The sequence below is a fragment of the Rhinoraja longicauda genome, chromosome 8 (assembly GCF_053455715.1).
Source record: "Rhinoraja longicauda isolate Sanriku21f chromosome 8, sRhiLon1.1, whole genome shotgun sequence".
NCBI classification, from domain to species: domain Eukaryota; kingdom Metazoa; phylum Chordata; class Chondrichthyes; order Rajiformes; family Arhynchobatidae; genus Rhinoraja; species Rhinoraja longicauda.
The window spans coordinates 37,841,357-37,866,696 of record NC_135960.1 but is presented as its reverse complement, the minus strand read 5'-3'; the positions used below and the strand labels follow the sequence as shown (position 1 = coordinate 37,866,696).

Sequence of the window (25,340 nt, the reverse complement as noted above, 5' to 3'; positions counted from 1 at the left end):
TAGAGGTCGCTAGGGGTTCCGCGAGAAATCCCCCCCCCCCCCCCCGCCCTGGAAGTCTCCCTGAAAATGTGGCACCAAGGCTGGGCAAGGCAGCCAATCTTGACCTCATCGGGACTTCCACAGCCGACCGGTGGGTTGAATTTGCAACCTGCAGCCGGGGCTCTGAAACTCCAGCCCAGCTGGACCCAGCACATCTATCCCCACAACCAACTTCCTTGGCCAGCTGGATAGACCAGCAAAGCTCTGGAACCAAGAGTGCCAGAAAATCAGTGATGGAACTGTAATAAGTAAATATTAAATTTAAGTGCAAGATTATATAACTAAATTAATTAAGACAGGGTTAAAATATAAAACACAGCAGAAAAGCCAATTACCACATTTTTGGGCTGATTATCAATTAATGTGTGAATTTACTTCAAAATGTTGTTAGTACACAGTGACATATTCACATTATTTTGTAATGTCTGTTTTTACTTTGAAATGCACTAAAAGAGGCTTGAAACAGGTAATTTTTTGTGTAAATTTTCGAAAAAATGTTGAATTGTATGCCTCGCGCAAGCGCTCGGCTCTTTTCCTCTTTTTTTTTACCTCACTCACATGCCTGTTTATTAGCCAAGTATGTTTTGCAACATACGAGGAACTTCATTTGCCATACAGTCGTACCAATAAAAAGCAACAGAACACACCACATACACGTTAACATGAACATCCACCACAGTGACTCCTCCACATTCCTCACTGTGATGGAAGGCGAAAAAAAAGTTCAATCTCTCCCTTCTTTGTCCTCCAGCGGTCGGAGGCCTCTAACCATCCGTTCACGGGACGGTCTTGACTCCCATAGCCGGTGGCGGCCCTTGCTCGTCGGGGCGATCAAGCTCATACATCGGGGGGGGGGGGGGGGGGGGGAGGATCGCAGCTTCCCCGCGCCAGCAATCTACCCCGGGTCGGGACTACTCAAACGTCGTGCAACTTGGAGCTCCCGATCAGTCTCAACCCGAGACTGTGAGCTACTTGATGTTAAGTCCGCAGGCCGCGTTGGAGCGTCGATCCCAGGCAAGGGATCGCCAGCTCAGATGTTACATCCACGACCCCGAGGGGGCTCAAAGTCAGTCCCAGGCAAGGCCTCCAGCTCTGTGATGTTAGGCCGCAGAGCGACCGGAGATGTGATTCAGAAAGCAATCGCATCTCCAGCAAGGTGAGAGATTGAAAAAAGGTTTCCCCTGATCCCCCCCCCACATAAAACAAAGAACATTTACACACACTTTTAAAACTCACCAAAAATAAAAAGAGTTTGAAAGGTACAGACAGACTGTAGGCGAGGCAGCCATCGTGCGGCGCCCCCTGGTGGTCTAAGGAGAGATATCTGAATGGATTGAAAATTGGCTTTATGGTAGGAAGCAGAGGATGATGGTGGAAGGTTGCTACTCGGACTGAAGGTCTGTGACTAGTGGTGTGTCTCAGGGTTCGGTGCTGGGCCTGTTACTGTTTGTCATCTATATCAGTGATTTGGATGAGAACATGCAGGGCAAAATGAGCAAGTTTGGTGATGATACAAAAGTGGGTGGTTTTGCAGATAGTGAAGATGGTTGTGAAAGATTGCAGCAGGATCTTGATTGGCCAGATGGCCTAAGGAATGGTTGATGGAATTTAATACAGAGAAATGTGAGGTATTGCATTTTGGGATGTCTAACAAGGGCAGGACCTACACAGTGAATGGTAGGCCTCTGGGTAGTGTTGTAGAGCAGAGGGATCTAGGAGTGCAGGTGCATGGTTCCTTGAAGGTCGAGTCGCAGGTAGGTAAGGTGGTCAAAAAGGCTTTTGGCACATTGGCCTTCATCGGTCGATTGAACATAGAAATTGGGAGGTCATGTTGCAGTTGTACAAGACGTTGGTGAGACCGCATTTAGAGTATTGTGTTCAGTTCTGGGCACCATGTTATAGGAAAGATATTGTCAAGCTTGAAAGGGTTCAGAGAAGATTTACGAGGATGTTGCCAGGACTAGAGGGTCTGAGCTATAGGGAGATGTTGAGTAGGATGGGTCTTCATTCCTTGGAGCACAGGAGGATGAAGGGTGATCTTACCGAGGTGTATAAAATCCTGAGAGGAATAGATCGGGTAGATGCCCAGAATCTATTGCCCAGAGACGGGAATTCGAGGACCAGAGGACATAGGTTCAAGGTGAAGGGGAAAAGATTTAATAGGAATCTGAGGGTTAACTTTTTCACACAAAGGGTGGTGGGTGTATGGAACAAACTGCCAGAGGAGGTAATTGAGGCTGGGATTATCCCAAAGTTTAAAAAACAGTTGGACAGATACATGGATAGGACAAGTTTGAAGGGATATGGACCAAGTGCAGGCAGATGGGGCTAGTATAGCTGGGACATGTTGGCCAAAGAGCCTGTTTCCATACTGTATCACAATATGCCTCTATGACTAAAAATAACTGTCAATGGGGAAATAGGGTTTGGGGATGGGAAGTTTCAGGCTTGGAATTTCAATATTTTTCTCTTTCAAGGTTTTTAAAAATAAAGGTGTTTTTAACAGCTATTCGTTTACTTTTGCTATTGCAAGCTAAAAATACGAAAGGCGTTTTGTTACATTATAAAGTATCATTGCGCGTGTCACTTGCTTGTCAATTCCAGTGGCTGCCGTTGAAACTGACAAACTGTTCTTAAGAGAAAATAGTGTATGATTACTACAGGGAGGATACATGGAAACAGTTTTTCCCCCTCAGACTTTCTTTTCCCAAAGACAGCTTTTTCTCTCTTTGTCAGTCTCCAAATTAACTCTCAAGTGGTTCTCTGGTTCATGGTCAAAGTCATGTTATAACCAATTTGGCCCACATAATACCAATAATGTTCCCCAATTCAGCAATCACATTATATCCAATTTGTGTTGTGTTGAGAATACACATTATAGTAGACCTACTTGTACACAGCTGAAATGGATCAGCCACTCTGCACTCTTCGCTGAATGTGAGTGTGAATGTTTCAGCCTCACTTTAATGTCATTGAGGATATGATGTTCTTGGAGTTGCCATCTCCTGTTGACTGCTTTATTGAATATCACCTTGCAATGTACTACATCATGAGATGTAGTAGGATTTCAGAGCTTCAGTGTGAGCTGTTAGTTGCCAGATTACTTGGCTCTGTCCGTTATCTACTGTTTAGTATTTCATAGTTTTTTTGGGCACTTCAAGAAACTGGTTTGTCAGATATTGAGGTGGCTGTAAGTGGAAGGAGGAGGAATTATGTGATGCAGCATATCCACGTATTTATTTTAATCAACCCGCCATTGGTTGCTGGAATTTCAGCTGCCAAGGCTTTTAGTTCTAAAATGTTTTCAACTCTTTTAATCCATTAATATTTGATTATTTGTACCATTACATCTCCTATATAGTTCAGTGTTAAATTTTTGTATGATAAACATTTATGTAAGATGCTATTTAATGTTTTTTGGCATGTTAATGGTTTAATATAATTAATTTTGCAGATGCTTATCCTTGTGTCGAAATCCCATTGTGGCCATGCTCCTGCCTATCTCTGTCAACTTCTTTGATTGTTCAATGCTGTTTCTGGCTATTCTATCTCCAGTTTAAAGTGTTCTGCCACTGGCTGTGTTGTCCTTTGCCCAGGCACAGCATTCTGGTATTCCTCTTCTAAACCACTTGACCTGCTCCCTTCTTTAAAGTGTACCATTTAAACTGAGTTGAGTTTATTGTCATGTACACAGGTACTGTGAGGTACATGTACTAGTATCTCACACTGATAGCACGCAAAAACATATATTATACAGAAATTGCGCACAATTCTACAAGATTGTGAACAGAGAGACAAAACTGAAAAACGTATTAGAGGGAGGCCGTCGTGTTGAAACTGATTTACCTCTGAATCGATTGTATTAATGTCCTATTCCTGAGAGCACTATAATTTTTTGAAGCAGGCAGTACAGTGGTTGTTTGGGAGGAAAAGAGATGGAGTGTGTAAAAATTATCATCTCCTTCCTATCTGTTTATGTTTTAATGTGGTGAGCATAAATCAAAATCTGATTTCATCTTTCATTATGGTAGCTGCTGGAAAATATGCTAAAAACACAGATTAATAATCCAGAGAACATTTATTTGTTCTAAGACTTTGAATCCTGTTTAAAATATTTGGATATCAATAAAGTTGATAGTTTAGTGAAATAACTAAACAGGTCCACAATAGGATTTGGTCTTCCAAATCACCCCATCTTTAAAATTTCATCCGATGCCATAACACTGACTCTTTAAACTGTCCCTCTATAGCAGACATGTCCAAAGTCCGACCCGGGGGCCAATCGCGGCCCGAGGTCAGATTTTATATGGCCCGCAGCTTCCGTCTTAAAATTGATTATTTATGGCCTGCCAGCATTGCCTAACAGAATGAAGATAGGGGGAGGGGGAGAGGGGAGGGTAGGGGAGGGGAGAGGGCGACTACATCTCCCGGCGTTCAGCGCTGCCCGATCTGCGGATTGTCAGACGCAGGGGGGGGGGGAGCGCATTAGTTAAAGGTCCGGGGGGGTGGGGGAGCGCAGCGCATTAGTTAAAGGTCCGGGTGGGGGGGGGGGGGGGGCATTGGCCCTTGGGTATTTTCACATGACCAAATCTGGCCCTCTTTGAAAAACGTTTGGACACCACTGTTCTATAGTATGTTGGAACATCATAATTAGTTCAGGATAGCTAAGGATGAGGAGTAAAGATTAAATTGTGCTGACGTTCAAAGCCTTTTACGTTGAGTTGAGAATGCATGGACTTCTTCACCACAAATCCATACATCAGCAAAGTCCGATACTCATTGCTAATGGGACCTAAAGCAGAAAAGCTCTTTGCCTTCACAGCATTGGTATTCATTTTAATCAGAATAATAATATACAAATATAATTTAGGTTGTCATTGCTGCACAAATTGATTTGGGTGGAATGTGTGTGTCAAGCAAGTATTATATAATTAAATACTCTAGCATTTAATTGTCATATGTACCAAAAGCACAACAATGAAATTCTTACTTGCAGCAGCTTAATAGGCCCATAAACACATTACTCATGTGATACACAGTATTCCATCTCCATTTGGAGTCTATATTCAGAAATCTACAAGGACCAGAGAACTGCACGTGCCTAAATGTATTGGCTGTTTTAACCATTTGTATTCTCTGTGCCTACTATGATGTTCCAGCACATTTTATTGAGAAGAGCAGATTCCTAGTTCCCATTCGGTGTGAAGTGACAGCAAGTAAAAGAAGAGAAGAGTTTTAAGCGATATATCCAGATTTCTGAAGTGAGCCTATAACTTTTATCAATAATTGGTCTGATCTTCTTTGGAAATAATGTTTAGTTTTGGTTCCCACACTTCAAAAACTATCATTGAGACATTGGGAGATTAGTAAAAATTGGAAAGTAATGGTGTGAGCTTCACTAAGAGTTGGATACTGAAATCTCGATAATAGTTTAGAAGTCAAACTGAATATTTATTTAAATTGGTTAGAGATGTACCTGAAGCTTATTTTACAACAAAAAAAATGGTTGATAAATGCTGCTGGCAAAATCATCATTAATCACAAATGCTGAATTGATTGTAAGATACCTCCTTGAACCTCTACTGTGGTGAAAATACTCAGACCTAATGGGCAAGACATTCTAGAACTCTAACAGATTGATAACGAAAACATTGCCAAGTTAAAAGGTGTGCAATTTGGAAGAAAATCTGTCGGTTTCTATACACAGTGCAGGTAATTCATTCACTGTAAAATACACAATACTCACATTATCTGAGATGATCCAGATGGTACTGAACACGATGCAATAAGCATCAAATCTCCAAAAAAATCAAAAACCTTCCATGCATTAGAAGGCCTGAATTGTATTGATTAATTGAACCTCACCACCGGGAACTAAATGTGACACGAAGACCGAGTTTTGATTAGATAAACTGGTTGTGGAATATTTTAGCTACGTCTACAGTATGCTTGTTCCAGTTTAGCGTTGGAAGACCACTAGTCAAACTTTTGTAGGACTTGAGGCCTGACGTTTTTATTTTTATGTGAACTATGAAGTCATTTTCCACTTGCATTTAATGCCATTGAACCAACACAGGCAAAAGTCACATTTTATCTTCATGGGGTTTTCTTTTTCTCTGCATAATTTAACTCATTCTTGCTTATTCCCCTTTTTATCCTTTATGTCACCATGCTAACTGAAATATTGGCAGCTTAAGAAAAAACACTTGTTTTCTATTTAAAGCATTTCGCTCTTAGCTATTTGTGCAGTAGCTTTCTTCCTGCTTAATAAGCTGCGACAGGCTTTGCTGTCATGCTGTGTAATATGGAAGAGTTTGAGGCAGAGTTAGAAATCTTGTGACGTCAAGTTGTGATGGAATTTAGCTGCAGCAGATTATCTGATGATTGGGTATATGTGCAGGCGTATACCAGATCCACAATCCATTTCCCTACTGTTTCTGTGAAATTACCCAAATACTGCACAATATTTGGTGAGGTCGCCAATCAGATTCACTGCGAAAACCAATGTGAGCCAGGCATGCAAAAACTAGTCTCGCTACCACCAAAGGTTTAAGGTTCCCCTTTCCGATTCATCTGCACTTCACAGCAGTGTAGCAAAATATACAGAGAGATCCTCTTCAACTTAGAAGAATTAGCAATGATCCTTTTGAGAAGGATCCATCCAGAAGCTGCTACTCTTCTTTCAGGTGTTGGGTGTCTTGAGTTCAGGTGCTGTAAAGAAAATGTGGCACCACAGTATGTTATGGCTGTTTCACAAAAATGTATTTCGACTAGTGAGCAGTTTAGAAAGGATCTGGCACTGCCTCTTGATTTTAATGCTGGCCATGTCATGGATAGAATGGTACACCTTGCCTCGTCCTGTTGCTACATTACTGCCTGTGTATTAGCTGCTACTCGTGTTGAGATCTTTGGAAATGTTTCAAGGACTTCGTATTCCCAAACTGCTTCTGTTGGAACTCATCCTGTTGATGGCAATTAACCATGTGCATGCTTGAGGACAGGTTGGGAATAACAAGACAACTTTTAAGAAGCTAGTCATAAACCATGCACTTGTGCAACTAAGACATTTTCTGAGTTGATGATCAGTTGTCCATTGCATGTTTTAATACTTTTTTCCCCCCTTCTTTGGAATGATGGCACATGGAAAGCTAAAGAGGAAATTGCAGATGCCATGGCTGACATGAGTCGTCATTAAATTTGGTGAAGTGGGGAAGACTGGAGGGTGGCAAATGTTGTTCCTCTATTTAAGAATGGCTGCAAGGAAAACACTGGGAACTAGAGGCCAGTATGTGGGAGATCGTGTCTCATGAATGGAATTTAATTTTTTGAAGATGTGACCAAAAAGGTTGATGCGGACAGAACTGGATTTCAGCAAGACATTTCACAAGGTTCCACGTGGTAGGGTGCTCTGGAAGATTAGATCGCAAGGGATCCAAGAAAAGAACTGGGTAGTAAATGGGTTTCATGGAAGGAAGCAGAATGTGATGGTGGAAAATAACTTTTCAGACTGGAGGCTTGTGACGAGTGATGTACTTCAGGGTTCGGTGCTGGGCCCATTGCTGTTTGTCATCTATATCAATGATTTGCATGAGAATGTATGAAGCATGTTTAGTAAGTTCGGCGATGGCACCAAAGTGGGTGGTATTGTACACAGAGGATGGTTGTCAAAAATTGATTGGGCAGGTGTGCTGAGGAATGATTGATGGAGTTTAATACAGAGATGTATGAGGTATTCAATTTTAGGAAGTCTAATCAGGGCAGGCCTTACATCGTGAATGGCAGGGCTCTGGGGAGCGTTGTAGAGCAGAGGGTTCTAGGGGTGTAGGTTCATAGTTCCCTGAAAGTGGTATCACAGATAGATAAGGTAGTCAAGAAGGCTTTTGGCACATTGTCTGCCATCAGAGTATTGAGTATAGAAGTTGGGAGATCATGTTACTGTAGGACAGGACATTGGTGAGGCCTCATTTAGAATATTGTGTTCAGTTTTGGTCATTATTGTAGGAAAGATGTGGCTAAGCTAGAAAGGGTACAGAGAAGATTTACGAGGCTTTTGTCAGGACTCAATGGGCTGAGCTGTTGGGAGAGGTTGAGCAGGCCAGGACTTTGGTCCTTCGAGCGCAGGTGGATGAGGGGTGATCTTATAGAGGTGCATTAGATCATGAGAGGATTAGATGGGGTAAATGCACAGAGTCTTTTACCCAGAGTTGGGGAATCAAGAGCCAGAGAGCATAGGTTTACGGTGAGGAGGGAATGATTTAATAGCAATCTGAGGGGCAATTCTTTTTGCACAGTGTGGTCAGATTGATTAGTAGGACTAGATGTTACTATCCCTAAGGTTTGCACTACAATTGACTGGTGTTGTTCTTGGGGGTGACCACTAGGTGATGTTGCTACCATTCCGACACATCTTCAGTTGTGTACCTCAACGTCACTGGGTGTTTCGGCCTTTTATCACAAGACACCCTCAGTTGAGGCAGGCCCACCGCAGGGTGATCAGACCTGGGTGTGTCTTATGGTTAGCCTCAAGATGGTCACGTGGCAGCCCAGACAGTATCGTTTCTTTTCATATGGAACAAGCTGCCGGAGGAGATAGTTGAGGCAGGTGCTATCACAACATTAAAAAAACCATTTGAACAGGTACATGAATAGGACAGGTTTTGAGGAATATGGACCAAATGCAGGTAGAGCGGATTAGTGTAAATGGCGTGAGTTGGTCTGCATGGGTGTTGTGCTGAAGGGCCTTTTTCCAAGCTGTATGACAATGGCCAGGCCAGTTTATTGCCCACCCCTACTTGCAGTCTGAAGATGGGTCTTGACCCAAAATAACACCTATCCATGTTCTCCCAAGATGCTGCCTGGCCTGCTGAGTTACTCCAGCACTTTTTGACATTTTGTGAGAAAGTTAGAAATGTTTGAGTATATTTTTGCTTGCAATAAATATTATTGAGATCTAGGCCCAAGTTGTAATTTTGGGTGGGCATAAAAGATCCCAAGGCATTTTTTTTTGTAGTTCTGGATCCTTGTGGTTACATTTTAGATCTTTTGGTAGTGTATTCATAGCACAGATAGTTGGTACAAGCTATTGTGGAGGCAATGTCTTCAGGCAGCTTCTGGTTAGCTTCATGAGGATTGTGTGTGGTTCTCGCCACCTGTGATATCCTCCCACCTATTTGAAAAATTCCTGTTAATATCGTCCCAGGCAGAACTTTCTTGTTCTTTATTCAAATGTTACCCATGAGATAATGAATTGATATTGTAAGTAACTAATGGCATTTTTGGGTGCTTCTAATTGTTCCTTTCTTTGTATGGTAGTGGAAATTTCAATCAACAGTTACAACTTGCATTTACATAGCCCTCTTAAATAACAACATGTTCCAAGGGAATTCACAGGAACATTATCTAAAAATATTGACACAATTCCCCAGGAAAGATATTAACAAATATAATATGAAGCTTGGTCGGTGGAATTTACATAGCATTTTACAAGCAGAAGGAAAAGGTGCAGAAGTTGAGAGAGGGAATTCCAAAGCTCTGTGCTTTTTGTTTCATTGATCCTCTTGACCTTTCAGAGTACTATTATCTACAAAGGGGCCAATTTGAGATGCTGCTTGACCCGCTGAGTTACTCCAGCATTTTGTGTCTACCTTCGATTTAAACCAGCATCTGCAGTTTTCTTTCCTTCCAATACTTTTTTTATGATCTGTTTCCTAACATTCCAACCAATAATTTCAGAAAAACACAATGATCTCATTTTAGTGAGATATATTTCACTTAAGATTTCAACCAAGTGCAATAGTGCGAAATTGTTCTGAACTGTGAATATACCAGTGTAATTTAAAATTGTAGTTTTTATCCTTCTATGAGTGGTTGCGCAACATTACGGGCCTGTTGGAGTTCAAGTCCTTTTTCTTTGTCAGTGCATTTAAAGCAGAGCACTAATGGTAGTGATATTTAAATTCCTCCCAAGGTGTGAAATAAAAATGGCTGGTTTATCTCCTCATTTTTGCTGCCTTTTCAGGAACCAAGTTCCCACACATGAGAAGATGTCTGCAGCCCACAGGAGCTGGCACATCCAGCCTACCCTTCTCCCTAATATTCGATCTTATGTGCATGCTGTTTGTAACCTGGGGAGGACCTGTGGTGCAGAGAGGAGTTGGGTTGTTTTATATAAACCCCCAAAAAGAGTTGTTCTTACTCTTTACTGCACACATAAACATATTAATCTCCGTTTTATGGAGCATAGCCAAAGTCAATTCCTCTTAATTCAATCTTTTCGGGTATCGGGCTGAGCTCATTGGCAGCCCTCCCCTCCCAGATTGTGTGTTCAAACCCCATCTGAGACCCTTGAGCATGTCATCCAGAGTACCACTTCTGCCGCAGTGCTGAGGTAATGCTGCACTGCCAGAGGTGCTGTCTTTCAATCAGGTCATTAAATTGAGGCACTGTCATTATTTAAATGTCATATAACTCTATTGCATAGGATAGCTGTAACATTCCCCTGAAACTTGGGACAATATTTATCCCTCAAACAGCATAGTTCCAGCTCCAGATTATCTGGGCATTGATGTGGTTTTCCATTAACCGAGAGTGGGAAAATGATGCTATAACTTTGCAACTTTTGGGATTTTGTACTCAAATTGCCTGCTGTTTTTCCTAATCAATTGATTTAAAGTATGCTTTGGAACGCACCAGTAATAGGGCTGTATGCAAGTTGCTTTTACTATTGAATCAAGGTGATTAGATTGAAGCAGCCTTATTTACTGAGCGGCACAGTACATGGACAGTAATGAACCATTGAGCATCGGGCTTGTACCAAAATCAGAAATTTAGGTTTTTTATTGTCACATGCACCGAGGTACAGTGAAATGTTTATATGTTGTCTAAACAGATCAGCTGTACCTTACAGAAATAGTCAAGTCACACTCAAGCACAATAGATAGAGCAAAGTGGAGGATTCAGAGTGCAGAATATAGTTCTCTGCATTGCAGCTCACCAGTTCCATAGATAAAGTCCAATGTCAACAATGGGGTAGAGATGATTCGGACAGTACCCTAGCTTATGAATGGACCATTCAAAAGCCTGATAACGGAAGGGAAGAAGCTGTTCCTGAGTCTGGTGGAGCGTGCCTTCAAGCTTCTGTACCTTTGCTGGACTGGCGCAGGGAGAAGGAAGAATGACTGGGGTGGGACAAGTCTTTGATTATGTTGGCTGCTTTTCCGAGGTAGCATGTAAATGGTATCAATGGTGGGAAGTCTAGTTTATGTGTTCCCAAAGAACTTCCCAAACCAAGGTGTGATGCAACCCGACAACAAGCTGTGTATGTTGGCCTCCAGTGTAAAAGTAATGAATATGATCGAGTCGACAGTGGCAAACTACAGTGCAGTTAAACTGACTATAAACACAATTTTTTGTTTTTTTTGTTGAATAATTCAATCAAACTATTTATATCTGAAATTAAATCATTACCTTGTTACTACCAAATATATTAAATCTCAGTTAAAAAAATGAAAAATGGCTCTTTGATAACTTTGTTTGATATCTTTAAATGTTTTTATAGGCCCATTCATAAAATGTAATAGTGCCGATGTTTAAGAACCACTTTATTATGTGTCTGTTGTGATACAGAAAGAGCAGCATGCATTGATAGGAGGAAATTGCAGATGCTGGTTTACATCGAAGATAGACAAAAATGAGGGAATAACTCAGCGGGTCAGGCAGCATCTCTGGAGAAAAGGAATCGGTGACGTTTCAAGTCAAGATCTTTCTTGACCCGAAACGTCACCTATTCTTTTCTCCAGAAATGTTGCCTGAACTGCTGAGTTACTCCAGCATTTTGATATTTTTGTGATTTTGGATTACTAGCTTATGAACAAAATATTTCCTGGCTTTGCTTATGAAAACAACTTTTAAAGGCCCAAATCCTTTTTGTCCAGTAGTGTTCGTTCGGCTGCTTTCTGAGAAGCGTTCACAAACATAATTTGTGAATACATTACTTCAAGTATAATCCAATAAGTTCCAATTTACATTTTGCCTCTCTTTGAATAACTGTTCTGTGTAAATATTTCAGAATGTTCAGTGTAACAAGTGTAAACATATCGCACTTAAACCACAAAGCAGCCAATAAAGCTCTGACAGCATTGTACAAACTACCAATGGCTAATACCAAAAATCCTTGTCGCTGGTGGGGGCGATTCAAGAAATTAGAAATTAATGTCCTTGTAAAAGTAACATAAATGTATTTTGTGAAATAAAACAAAGAAAAATTGAAATAAATTGTATTTACAAAGTGACACTCGCATCTTAGGATTTCACTGCTGAGGTATATTGACTTTTTTTTATTGTTGGAAATGAAACAGCCAATTTGCAATGAGCAATCACCCACAAACAGGAGTTGATTGCGATAAATTATTTGCTTTTTAATCATGTGAAAAGCTTGCACCAGAACAAAGGCCATTCTGATACGCAGGCATTGGCTTTGGTTTATTATTGTCACTTGTACAGAAATACAGTGAATAGCTTTATTTGCATGCAATCCAGTCAAGTCATATTATACATGAGTACAATAAAGTCATATACAAGTTCAGCAGTTAGTGCAAAGAGAAAAACACCAGAATGCGGAATATAGTGTTACAACATTATATCGTGGCAGTTACAAAGAAAGAGCAGGGGCTGCATTGAGGTAGGTTGGAAGTTTGGGGCTAGACCCTAGAATATGGGAGGTTCATTCAGTAGTCTAAAGACGTGGGGAAGACGTTGTTCCTTAATCTGGTGGTATGAGCTTTCAATCTTTTCTATCACATGCTCGACAGGCAAGAGAAAATGACTAAGATGAAAATGATCCTTGATTTTGTTGGCTGCTTTCATGAGGCAGCATGAAATGTAGATGGAATAGATGGTTTGGGGTTTTTTTGGGGAGGGGGTGGAAAGGCTGTTTTTTGTGAAGGACTGGGTTACATCCACAACATCTGGGCTACATCACTGCAATATTTTGCTGTCTTGAGCAGAGTTGTTGCTAAACCAAGCTGAGATGCATACCAGTCGGCTGCTTTCTGTGTTGCATCTGTAGAAGTTATTAAGTCATTGGAGGCATAACAAACTTCCTTTATCTTTTGTGTGCTTTTGTGGCCATAGGTAGGAAAGGCTGACTATCTACATTTACTGATTTCAGTATTGAGTTTTGAGGGCTGTGATATGGAAGAGTAGTGTAGGAGGCCAAAGCCCACGAGGTTAGAGTTGAAGTGTGTTGAGAAAAATGAACCAACAGCTGAAAGCACAGGGTAACCCTTGCAGATAGAGCTGAAGAGTTCCTCAAAGCAATCTTCCAAACTGTGCTTTGTTTCTCCAACATAGAGGAGACCATATCATGAGTATTATAATGTTATATTAGAATGGATGAAAGTTAAGTGAATCGCTGTTAAGTTAAGGTCATTAAACAAAATAGCCTATGTTATTGGGAATAGCATAGATTGAGACATGATTTAGCTGGCAGAAATCAGAGTAGTAATAAACGGATAATTTTTGAGTTAAGTTTATGACTGGAAGGATGTGGCAGGGACTGGTCTGGAGTCCCAGTTTTTTATGATTAATATGTTTGGAAGAGGAGACAAGTCCAATATTGGTAGATTTGCTGAGGATACAATGCTTGCTGAGAGGAGAATGATGACGGGCAAAGTAAATGTGTGAGAATAGAGGGAAAAATCGAGATCATTTACGTTGGTGGAGATTTTAAAAAAAACAGTATTTTCCAATGATGGTTGAAGATGTTGATGGTCAGAGGGATCTATGTGTACACAAGCCAATAACTAATTTAGAAGGCAAATGATACATTGATCTTTATTGCAAGAGGATTTATGTACAAGAGTAAATATATTTGCTCCAAATGTGTGGGGCCTTAATGAGAGGGTATCTGTGAAATTGTGCACAGATTTGGTCTCCCTTCATGAGGAAGGATGCAGTCACAATTTTGGGAGTGGATCAAAGGTTCACTCGGTTCATTCCTGGTGTGAGGCAATGTTAAGGAGACTTGGGCAATTCTCGTTGGAGTTCAACAGAATGAGACGTGAACTTCTGAAATGTATAAAAGTCTTACAGCACCTGATGGTAGATGCAGCAATGATGTTTTATTTATCTATAACCATGGGTCACAATCACAACATTAGAGGTCTGAGTTGAGAAGAAATTTTATAGTGAATTTTTGGAATTCTCTACCCAAGAGGGCTTTGAAGGCTCAGTTACCGTGTATGTTCAAGATGAAGAAGGTAGACACACAATGCTGGAGTAACACGGCGGGACAGGCAGGATCTCGGGAGAGAAGGAATGGGTGGCGTTTCGGGGCGAGACCCTTTCAGTCTGAAGAAGGGTCTTGACCATCAGTCTGAAGAAGGGTGTCGAACCGAAACGTCACCCATTCCTTCTCTCCTGAGATGCTGCCTGACCCGCTGAGTTATTCCAGCATTTTGTGTTTACCTTCGATTCTAACCAGCATCTGCAGATTTTTTTCCTACATATTCAAGATGAAGAACTTTGGGTATTAAGAGAATCAAGCAATATGGGATTAATGCATGAAACTGGTGCAGATAGTAAAGATGAACTTTGATATTATTAAATGGTGGTACAAGCTTGAGGGCCTGGATGATATGTTTTTTACTTAATTGCCTAACTGGGCTGGTCCCACTTGCCTTCGCCTGGCTAGTATCCCACCAAGCCTTTCCGACCCATGTATTTGTCCAAATGACTTTTAAAAGGAAAATTTGCATAAAGTCATTTTTTTGTAAGACAGGTCATCCAAAACCCGGGGAGGAACAGAGGGACCTTGGTGTACAAGTCCAGAATCCCTTAAAGTGGCAGCAGAGATAGAACGGTTGGTAAAGAAGGGATGCTTGGCTTTGTTAAAATATGAAAGCAAGGAAGTTATGGTAAGTTCTATTGCATCTGGAATGTTCTGTGCCGTTTTGGTCGCCACAGTGAAGAAAGGACGTGATGAATTAGGCAGGAGGGTGAGACCCTGCTGCCTAATTCATCCATGTCGACCATGTTTCCTAACTGTGCTAGTCTTACTTCCCTGTGCCTGGTCCACATTCCTCCAAGCCTTCCTATCCATATATCTGTCCAAGTGTCTCATAAATGTCGCAATTGCACCCACCTCTACCACGGCCCACGGTAACTTGTTCCATGTAGTTCTACCCTATGTATGGAAAAAATTGCCCCTTGGGTCTCTTTTAAATCTTTCATCTTAAATCTATTCCTTATTTTGTGAGATGATTTATTTAATGACTGTTGTTAAATATATATTCCTAAAGCACATTGACTGTGGGCAAAATGTTTTCTATTAAAATTGATACAAATGTTGAAATGGTCAGTTGGTGATTTGGACTAAATTGATGTGATTCACATTCATTGAAACTGAAGAAAGCTGCTCTGTTTCAAAACTGTTAGCTTTTGTGAAACATTTGGCGAGGTGCTGCTACTTTGTAATTACCGTAATCCATTATCCTTCTGTATATGCTATATGTGTGGTTGTATTGTGCCTTTACATACCTCGCCTTGGGTTGTGAACCATGAATTATTTTTGAAACGTTATGTGGATTAATAAATTAGTAGTATCTATCAAGGGCACCCTATAGCCCTACACTGAAAGCACTAATCAGGACTTATTAATGTATGTAGCTGATGGTGAAAACGGCATACCAGCAGGTCTTCAGAGCTAAGTATCAATACTAAAGTGGACAAGTGGACCAAATGTTAATCTATGTTCAAATGTAAAATGCTGGACCTGACAATATTGGATGCAGGCATTCATTTGCCAATGTGCATAATTTGTTCGTTCGCATGTGTCTTGTATTGATATTTGAAATTTTTAAATAATCAGACAGAATCCTCCTTAGTCGTCCTTCCTTTCATCAAGATATGTATCAATGGTACAAAAACAGTTAGTAAACCTAATGTTAGCTCAACCTGAATCCTAGGTCCCTGGTTTATCTCCTGAACTCAGCTGGGTAGCCAATAATACTCTGCAAGAATGTCTATCCAGGGCAGTATGCCTGGGTTTGGGAGAAGATTTGCATTTTTCTCATGTCATGACCTCAGTTAATCCCAACCTAAGTGCTAATAATGTGCAATTACAGTTCTGATACATGAATTTAGCAGTTAATTAGTGAGGAGTAAGATCCCATAAGGAGTGATAACTGCTTTGAGTACTGATTAAACGTTCAGTATTAGTCAGGGCAATTGGGAAAGTTCTGCTGCTCTTCAAAGTTAAGACATGGGAACTGTTATATCCAGGTGAGCAATCAGGTTTAACATGTCAACTGATGACCCCACACGCTCTATTCCCTCCGTACTGCAAGAGTCCCAGCCTTGATTTTTGTGTTTTGAAATGGAACTTCAACCTGCAATCTTCCAACTCCGATGCAAGTATACTGCCAACTGAGTTATTATAGCCATAAACCAATGAGGAGCAGATGAACAGGCTCCCTATCCCTATTGACTCATGGTGAGGACTACTGGGCTTTCCACATCTCCTCCCCCAAGCCCCATTGGTTAATTAACCTGTTTAATGGTCTGCAACCAAAGACATGAAAGGCCGGCCACAAATGGAGATTCATAGAGATCAATTAGATATCTGACAATCTGTCTCGAGAGAATAAATCAAGGCAGGGACTGGAATACATCAATTCCATTCCAGCCCATGCTGGTCAAAGGTGTTATTTCCCCCTCCAATTTGTATCTGACGCTCTGCCTTTTTCTCTGTAGCTAATGTTCACAAGGAGAAGAATCACGTGATGTATGAAGGCAAACACATACACTTCTCAGAGGTCGATAACAAGCCATTGTGCTCCTACAGTCCCAAGCTCTGCAAGCAGCGCCGGCTCAACGGCTACGCATTCTGCATCCGCCACGTTTTGGAGGACAGAACCGCTCCTTTCAAGCAATGTGAATTTGTGGCCAAGTACAACAGTCAGCGGTGTACAAACCCTATCCCAAAATCTGAAGATCGAAGGCAAGTCATCCATTCCTAATTGGGTACAATGGAATTGTAACCAATCTGCTCTTTGGTAGACTGATGTGGTCATACCCAACCCTGGTTTTATATTTCACATTTTTACTGTTCACTCAAGTCAATAGAGAGTAATATAGAATATAACTTATCATTGTCTTCATGCTAAATCCAATACTTCCCATAAGTTAAGTATGAATTACTTCTAATTTCTCAGACCATACGAAATCGATGCAATAAAATGCTTTATTTAAATTGCTGAGCAGAATTAATTACTTTGTTTTAAAGTTCACTAACCTACAAACTTGTGGAGTTTCTCTCAGGTAAAAACAATACTACTTTTCCAATCTTTTATCATCTTGCAACACCTGGACTTTGGGAATGAAACATTGGTAATGTTGCCACAATAAGTAAATGGCATGCATCCATGTAAAAAAAAAAATCAACAAGAAAAAGAGAGGATTGTTGCTATTCCAAGGCAAGTGGGCTGTTCAACATCAAATAAAGGTAGATCTCTGGAGAAGATGATAAAAGATTTTTAAAAAGTAGCATATGTTTCTCACCGCTCGTATTCCCAGGATTGTAATTAGTGCTGCTGTTGAATTCCACAAGAGATGTTCAGGAACTCTGCCTTGATGAAATATGTTTTGTGTTCCTCTTACCTACTGTGCTGGTGCAGATCAACTTAGCACAGGCCAACAATTATTCCTTGGACCATGATGACCTGCTTTGCTTAGAGACCTCTGCCGAAGCAATTAACAATTTTCTCCAACAGAGAACCCACACAGGTCTCTGCCAATACTGCTGGAAATTGTTCCACTGTGACACAGTTATTAGATTTGTTCTGAGGCACATTGCCAGGGAACAATAATAAATAGCACAGAAAATGTAGGAAACACTCAGCAGGTTAGAGAGCATCCGTAGAAGGAGAAACGGGTAATGTAGGTCGAACAACCTTTGTTAAATTTAAGATATTTTTAATTTCATAAATAAATTGAATTCAGAATTGCAAATATATACAAAACACAAAATTGTGCAAAAACTCATCATGGTTTCTCAGTGTCGATACTTTCAATAGTGTCATCATACTCTGTAATGTTTGCGCCTATCTTTAAAGAAAAAACGCTTGCGACTCAGGAGTGTTCGCACCTACCTTTAAAGAAAACACTTGCCACTTATGAGGTCACTTGGAATGATATTGATTCCCTTGATGGAGGAATATGGCCACTCAATGTCCAGCGATGGAAGGACATTAGGCTGTTCCTCCCCATAGCTTTTATGTTGGGTGCACCAAGCCTCAGTGTGTCCCTCGGCATGTACTCCTGCAGTCTGGAATGAGCTAGTCAGCAACAATCCCTGACTGACATCTAGCTGATATCTTGTATTTCCAGCACCTGCAGATTTTTCATTTGCTTTTTAACAATATGACTGAGATCAGGTGGGTGGGTGAGTAGGCAGGGTCCTCTTTCCTTTCAGATTTGGTGAGGAGTTCATGTAACTTATTGCCACAGTCGTCTGGCAACCAAGAGTGTCCCTTACTCCATAGCAGAATTGAAGAAGGAATAAATAGTTGCTGGGAAGCTTGTCTTTGAATTGAGCTTGGCGTCTTCATAAAATGAAATGTACTTTGGTTCTAGTTAAAATGGGAATGAGATTAATCATTTGCAAATCTAGTGCGTTTTTTTCTGATAACTTGATATGAGTAAATGTGATGTCAAACACAGCACTTGAAGATGAATGTGATATTAAATCTTATAATTTTTAGTAAACGAATATTAACTTTAAAATAAAAACACAGATTTCTCAAAGAAGCCATTGCCTAGTGGTGAACCTTATCATCAATTCTATCCTGTAGTGAGTACCACAGACAGATTGCAAACATTCAAAAGCTTTTTTTATCAGTTATGCACCACAGAGATGTCTTTATTTGTTGGATTAAAACAATCTCAGTTAATCATAGCTGAGTGTAAACTTTGACCAGAGGGTCGCACCTGAAATGCCACCTATCCATGTTATTCAGAGATGCTGTCTGACCCACTGAGTTACACCAGCACTTTGTGTCCTTTTGTGAAAACTAGCATCTGCAGATCCTTGTTTTTGTATATACCATTGTGCTTGCTCTTCACTGCAGTATTTCTGACCCATTGCCTGCTAGCATGACCTAGTCTTTGCCCCATAGATAAGCCAATTTAATTTTGAAATCTATCAGTTGGCTATGCCAATCTATCTGCTTCACTCATTTATTTCTGCGACATTTCACTGGGAGTCACAATTTTTGTTCTAATTTTTCTTTTATCAGTCAATAGACAATAGACAATAGGTGCAGGAGTAGGCCATTCAGCCCTTCGAGCCAGCACCGCCATTCAATGCGATCATGGCTGATCACTCTCAATCAGTACCCCGTTCCTGCCTTCTCCCCATACCTCCTCACTCCGCTATCCTTAAGAGCTCTATCCAGCTCTCTCTTGAAAGCATCCAACGAACTGGCCTCCACTGCCTTCTGAGGCAGAGAATTCCACACCTTCACCACTCTCTGACTGAAAAAGTTCTTCCTCATCTCCGTTCTAAATGGCCTACCCCTTATTCTTAAACTGTGGCCCCTTGTTCTAGACTCCCCCAACATTGGGAACATGTTTCCTGCCTCTAATGTGTCCAATCCCCTAATTATCTTATATGTTTCAATAAGATCCCCCCTCATCCTTCTAAATTCCAGTGTATACAAGCCTAATTGCTCCAGCCTTTCAACATACGACAGTCCCGCCATTCCGGGAATTAACCTAGTGAACCTACGCTGCACGCCCTCAATAGCAAGAATATCCTTCCTCAAATTTGGAGACCAAAACTGCACACAGTACTCCAGGTGCGGTATCACCAGGGCCCGGTACAACTGTAGAAGGACCTCTTTGCTCCTATACTCAACTCCTCTTGTTACAAAGGCCAACATTCCATTGGCTTTCTTCACTGCCTGCTGTACCTGCATGCTTCCTTTCAGTGACTGATGCACTAGGACACCCAGATCTCGTTGAACATCCCCTCTTCCTAACTTGACACCATTCAGATAATAATCTGCCTTTCTATTCTTACTTCCAAAGTGAATAACCTCACACTTATCTACATTAAACTGCATCTGCCATGTATCCGCCCACTCACACAACCTGTCCAAGTCACCCTGCAGCCTTATTGCATCTTCCACACAATTCACACTACCCCCCAGCTTAGTATCATCTGCAAATTTGCTAATGGTACTTTTAATCCCTTCATCTAAGTCACTAATGTATATCGTAAATAGCTGGGGTCCCAGCACAGAACCTTGCGGTACTCCACTGGTCACTGCCTGCCATTCCGAAAGGGACCCATTTATCCCCACTCTTTGCTTTCTGTCTGTCAACCAATTTTCTATCCATGTCAGTACCCTACCCCCAATACCATGTGCTCTAATTTTGCCCACTAATCTCCTATGTGGGACCTTGTCGAAGGCTTTCTGAAAGTCGAGGTACACCACATCCACCGACTCTCCCCTGCCAATTTTCCTAGTTACATCCTCAAAAAATTCCAGTAGATTTGTCAAGCATGATTTCCCCTTCGTAAATCCATGCTGACTCGGAATGATCCTGTTACTGCTATCCAAATGCTCAGCAATTTCGTCTTTTATAATTGACTCCAGCATCTTCCCCACCACTGATGTCAGACTAACTGGTCTATAATTACCCGTTTTCTCTCTCCCTCCTATCTTAAAAAGTGGGATAACATTTGCTATCCTCCAATCCACAGGAACGGATCCTGAATCTATAGAACATTGAAAAATAATCTCCAATGCTTCCACTATTTCTAGAGCCACCTCCTTAAGTACCCTGGGATGCAGACCATCAGGCCCTGGGGATTTATCAGCCTTCAGTCCCATCAGTCTACCCAAAACCATTTCCTGCCTAATGTGTATTTCCTTCAATTCCTCATCACCCTAGGTTCTCCGGCCCCTAGAACATTTGGGAGATTGTGTGTATCTTCCTCAGTAAAGACAGATCCAAAGTAACGGTTTAACTCGTCTCCCATTTCTTTGTTCCCCATAATAAATTTCCCTGCTTCTGTCTTCAAGGGACCCACATTTGCCTTGACTATTTTTTTCCTCTTCACGTACCTAAAAAAACTTTTGCTATCCTCCTTTATATTATTGGCTAGTTTACCCTCGTACCTCATCTTTTCTCCCCGTATTGCCTTTTTAGTTAACTTTTGTTGCTCTTTAAAAGAGTCCCAATCCTCTGTCTTCCCACTCTTCTTTGCTATGTTATACTTCCTCTCCTTAATTTTTATGCTGTCCTTGACTTCCCTTGTCAGCCACAGGTGTCTCTTACTCCCCTTAGAGTCTTTCCGCCTCTTTGGGATAAATTGATCCTGCAACCTCTGCATTATTCCCAGGAATACCTGCCATTGCTGTTCTACCGTCTTCCCTGCTAGGGCTTCCTTCCAGTCAATTTTGGCCAGCTCATGCCTCATGCCTCTGTAATCCCCTTTGCTATACTGTAATACTGACACTTCCGATTTTCCCTTCTGCCTTTCCATTTGCAAAGTAAAACTTATCATGTTGTGATCACTGCCTCCTAATGGCTCTTTTACCTCTAGTCCCCTTATCAGATCAGGATCATTACACAACACTAAATCCAGAATTGCCTTCTCCCTGGTAGGCTTCAGTACAAGCTGTTCTAAAAATCCATCTCGAAGGCACTCTACAAACTCTCTTTCCTGGGGTCCATTTCCAACCTGATTTTCCCAGTCTACCTGCATGTTGAAATCTCCCATAACCACCGTAGCATTACATTTGTGACACGCCAATTTTATCTCCTGATTCAACTTGCACCCTATGTCGAGGCTACTGTTTGGGGGCCTATAGATAACTCCCATTAGGGTCTTTTTACCCTTACAATTCCTCATTTCTATCCATACTGATTCAACATCTCCTGATTCTATGTCACCCCTTGCAAGGGAATGAATATCATTCCTTACCAGCAGAGCAACCCCACCCCCTCTGCCCACCTGTCTGTCTTTTCTATACGTTGTGTACCCCTGAATATTCAGTTCCCAGCCCTGGTCCTCTTGTAGCCATGTCTCAGTGATCCCTACAACATCATACTTGCCCATGATTAACTGAGCCTCAAGCCCATCCACTTTATTTTTTATACTACGCGCATTTAAGTACAACACTTTAACTTCTGTATTTACCTCCCCTCTCACATTCGTCACAAATGGCCCTGCCCTTAATCTCTTTTCCCCTCTAGAACTTCTGCTCCCATTCTTCCGAGAGTCTTCTGCAATATCTCCTGTATTCCCTTTAACCTCATCTTCATATTCCCAATTTGTTAACCCCTCCCCCCCACTACTTAGTTTAAAGCCACAGGTGTCGCACTAGCAAACCTGCCTGCCAGAATGTTTGTCCCCCTGCTGTTAAGATGTAACCCGTCCCTTTTGTACAAGTCACCCCTAGCCCAGAAGAGATCCCAGTGGTCCAGAAATCTAAATCCCTGCTCTCTGCACCAGCCCCTCAGCCATAAATTCATACCCTCTATCTCTCTGTTCCTGGCCTCACCAGCACGAGGTACTTACTGAATACCGCTTACTGAATAAATTCTTGAAGTTATTAGAATATCATTCTAAAAATGTTAACTTTCAATGTTGCCCTGTATTTTATAATGAGTTTGTGCAGCTTAGATTTGACATTGCGTCTGATGGTTTTTACCACTCTTTCTCCCCGACACTCCATCTCACTGACCTCTGCAACAGTAAAATGAGAATGCAGAAACTATTATGTGGTAGTATTTCTTTCTGGTGTCTCATTGTTATTTTTCTAAAGCCTTTGCTTTCAGTTTACACGATGCATTATACGATGTCTTAATCCACCATCTCAACTTTCCAGTACTACTATAACTGCCTTGCAGTAGAAAATATTTCTCCCCAGTATAGTGTTTACGTATATTTTGTGAATAGGAGACTGTGATATATAAATGGGCAACACTCCAAGAGATGCCCTTGTCTTATCTCAACGGGCAACAGGAGAGTAATGTTAATATGAAATAATTGTTTTATCTTTATCTTTCATTGTGCATAACTGCTAGAAAGTCAACATTGCGAATAGAATATACACATACACTAGCTGCAACCTCTTCCCCACAAAAATGTTTGAGAATTACTAATTATAGTTTGATAGTTATGTAAGGATTTGATGGAGCAGATCGGGATAAAATGCCTTCACACAAGAAGAATCAAAACTAGTTGCTTAAGCTAATAGCCAATAATTCCAAAATAGAAATTGGGACCTGTTTCATTGTTCAAAGTATTGTTAGGTGAACTTTGTTAATGCAATTAGTAATTAAGGTGAATAGTATAGATATACTTAAGGAAAAATTATATATAGTGTGGCAAAAAGGAATAGAAATTTAAAACAAAACCAAAAATTGCTGGAAGAACTCCTCAAGTTAAGATGCTTCAGTGGAAAGATAAACTGATTAACGTTTTGGGTGAACTGGGCAGCTCTGTGCAAAGGTCCCTGGCCCAATAAACAACTCTTCTCTTCACTGATAATGCTTAACTGGCTGAGTTATTCCAGCAATGTCTGTTGTTGTTTCAGATTCCAGAATCATTATTCAAATGAAAACAATTCAGCGCTGAATGCATTTATAATCGGCCATATCCTGGTTCTGGTTCCAGGGTTTGGAGGAACATGGAACCTGAATTGCACAAGGTGTGGTACTTGGCACTATAGCAACACTTTCCTTACAGTGCTAATACTTTCATTCTTCTCCGACAGATACTGCAACAGCCACCTGCAAGTCCTTGGTTTGGTGCCCAAAAAGGAACGGAAGAAAAAGAATGAGCAGCTAGACGAGGTGCGCCCCAGACTGCACCCCGATGTTGCCATGGCAGTCAGCCTGGCAGTGCCCTCGCTGGCCCTGAAGACGGCAAATGGTTTGGATGGACCCACGCGAACCCTGCAGATGCCGAGGCTGCCCCTCCAGTGCCTGGAGCGCAAGCTGGATGACCCCTTTGCTTTCCCCGATGACGACGATTGCGCACTGAGGAAAGGGACGGTCAAACGGAAGTTTCAGACCAAACTTGCTCAGAACCGGCAGCAGCTACAACAGCAGCTGCAACAGCGGCTGCTTCGCGAGCCCGAGATTTTGAGACTACAATCAGAGCACTTTATCCCCCGCCCTGCACCGCCTCGGCCGCTCTACCCCGGCACTCCCCCTCTCTCCAGCCCCCCAAGACCTACCATACTGTCACAGGGCCTGCTATGCAAACCCCCGCCGCCCCCCAGCCCCGGACTGCCGCCAGCAGCGGCCCACTGTACAGCTGCAGCGACGCCTGCCTCTCCCTCGCCAAACAGGAGGCCCCACCGGACCGCCTCCCCTCCTCAGCAAACAAGGACGCCCCCCCTCCCGCAGCCTGCTGCTGTCCCACCCACGCCTGCGGCCAAGGCAGTGGACTCTTCCCGGCCCAACATGGTGGTCCTCAAGGCTTCAAACTCCACGCCAGTCTGTAGGCAGCACTCGACCTGTGTAAACAGGCTCCAGAGACTAGAAAAGCTGTGTGCTGAGAAGCAATTATTGCATCAGGATCTCTTTCCACATTTAGGTAAGAACCTGCAATGCTAGTTGGTGATTGTTTATTACTGTCACGTGTACCAAGATACAGTGAAAAACTTTGTTCTGTGTGCTATCTAGTCAAATCATACATAATCAAGCTATGCACAAGCACAACAGATGGTGCAAGAAAACCCCCCAGAATGCAGAATATAGTGTTTCAGCTCCAGAGAAAATGCAAATAAAAATGTGATAGGGCCACAATGAGGTGGATTGGAAGATTGGGAATAAATCCTTAGTTTATGAGAGATCCGTTCAGTAGTTTGGTTATAGTGAGGAAGAAGTTGTTTTTGAATCTGGTGATATGTGCTTTCAATTTTTTGTATCTTCTACCTGACGGGGGAGAGGAGAAGAGTGAATGACCGGGTGTAGGTGATCCTTGATTACTGCTTTTCAGAGGCTTTGTGAAGTGTTGGCGTCCTTGGGGTGGAGGGAGAGGCTGGTTTGTTTGGTGGAGTGGGCTGAATCCATAACTCTGCAATTAACTGAAACTGCAAACCTCTATTGCATTGTATTACAATGGCAGCCTCTGTAAACAAGCATGGATGGTAAATGAATACTTTGCACAGCACTGATTTACATATTATAATAAAAAAATGTAGATGCAACCAGCGAGGAGCCATAAATGATATGGGACTGAAAGATTTGCAGAAGCTTGCAAAAACTGAATGGTG

The 25,340-nt window shown here is 41.7% G+C and overlaps 1 protein-coding gene across 2 annotated transcripts in view; it reads left to right on the top strand.

The window, feature by feature from the left end:
- The window catches only part of LOC144595864 (INO80 complex subunit D-like), a 94,399-nt gene that overhangs the window by 10,820 nt on the left and 58,239 nt on the right, over positions 1-25,340 (top strand). The window contains exons 2-4 of one of the 2 annotated variants that reach the window (XM_078403670.1): positions 14,819-14,954; positions 16,792-17,038; positions 23,832-24,658. In XM_078403670.1, coding sequence (XP_078259796.1) covers positions 16,821-17,038; positions 23,832-24,658 — 1,045 coding nt within the window. In that variant the 5' untranslated portion in view covers positions 14,819-14,954; positions 16,792-16,820. The remainder of the gene's footprint in view (positions 1-14,818; positions 14,955-16,791; positions 17,039-23,831; positions 24,659-25,340) is intronic. The other variant, XM_078403671.1, reaches the window with a different exon arrangement.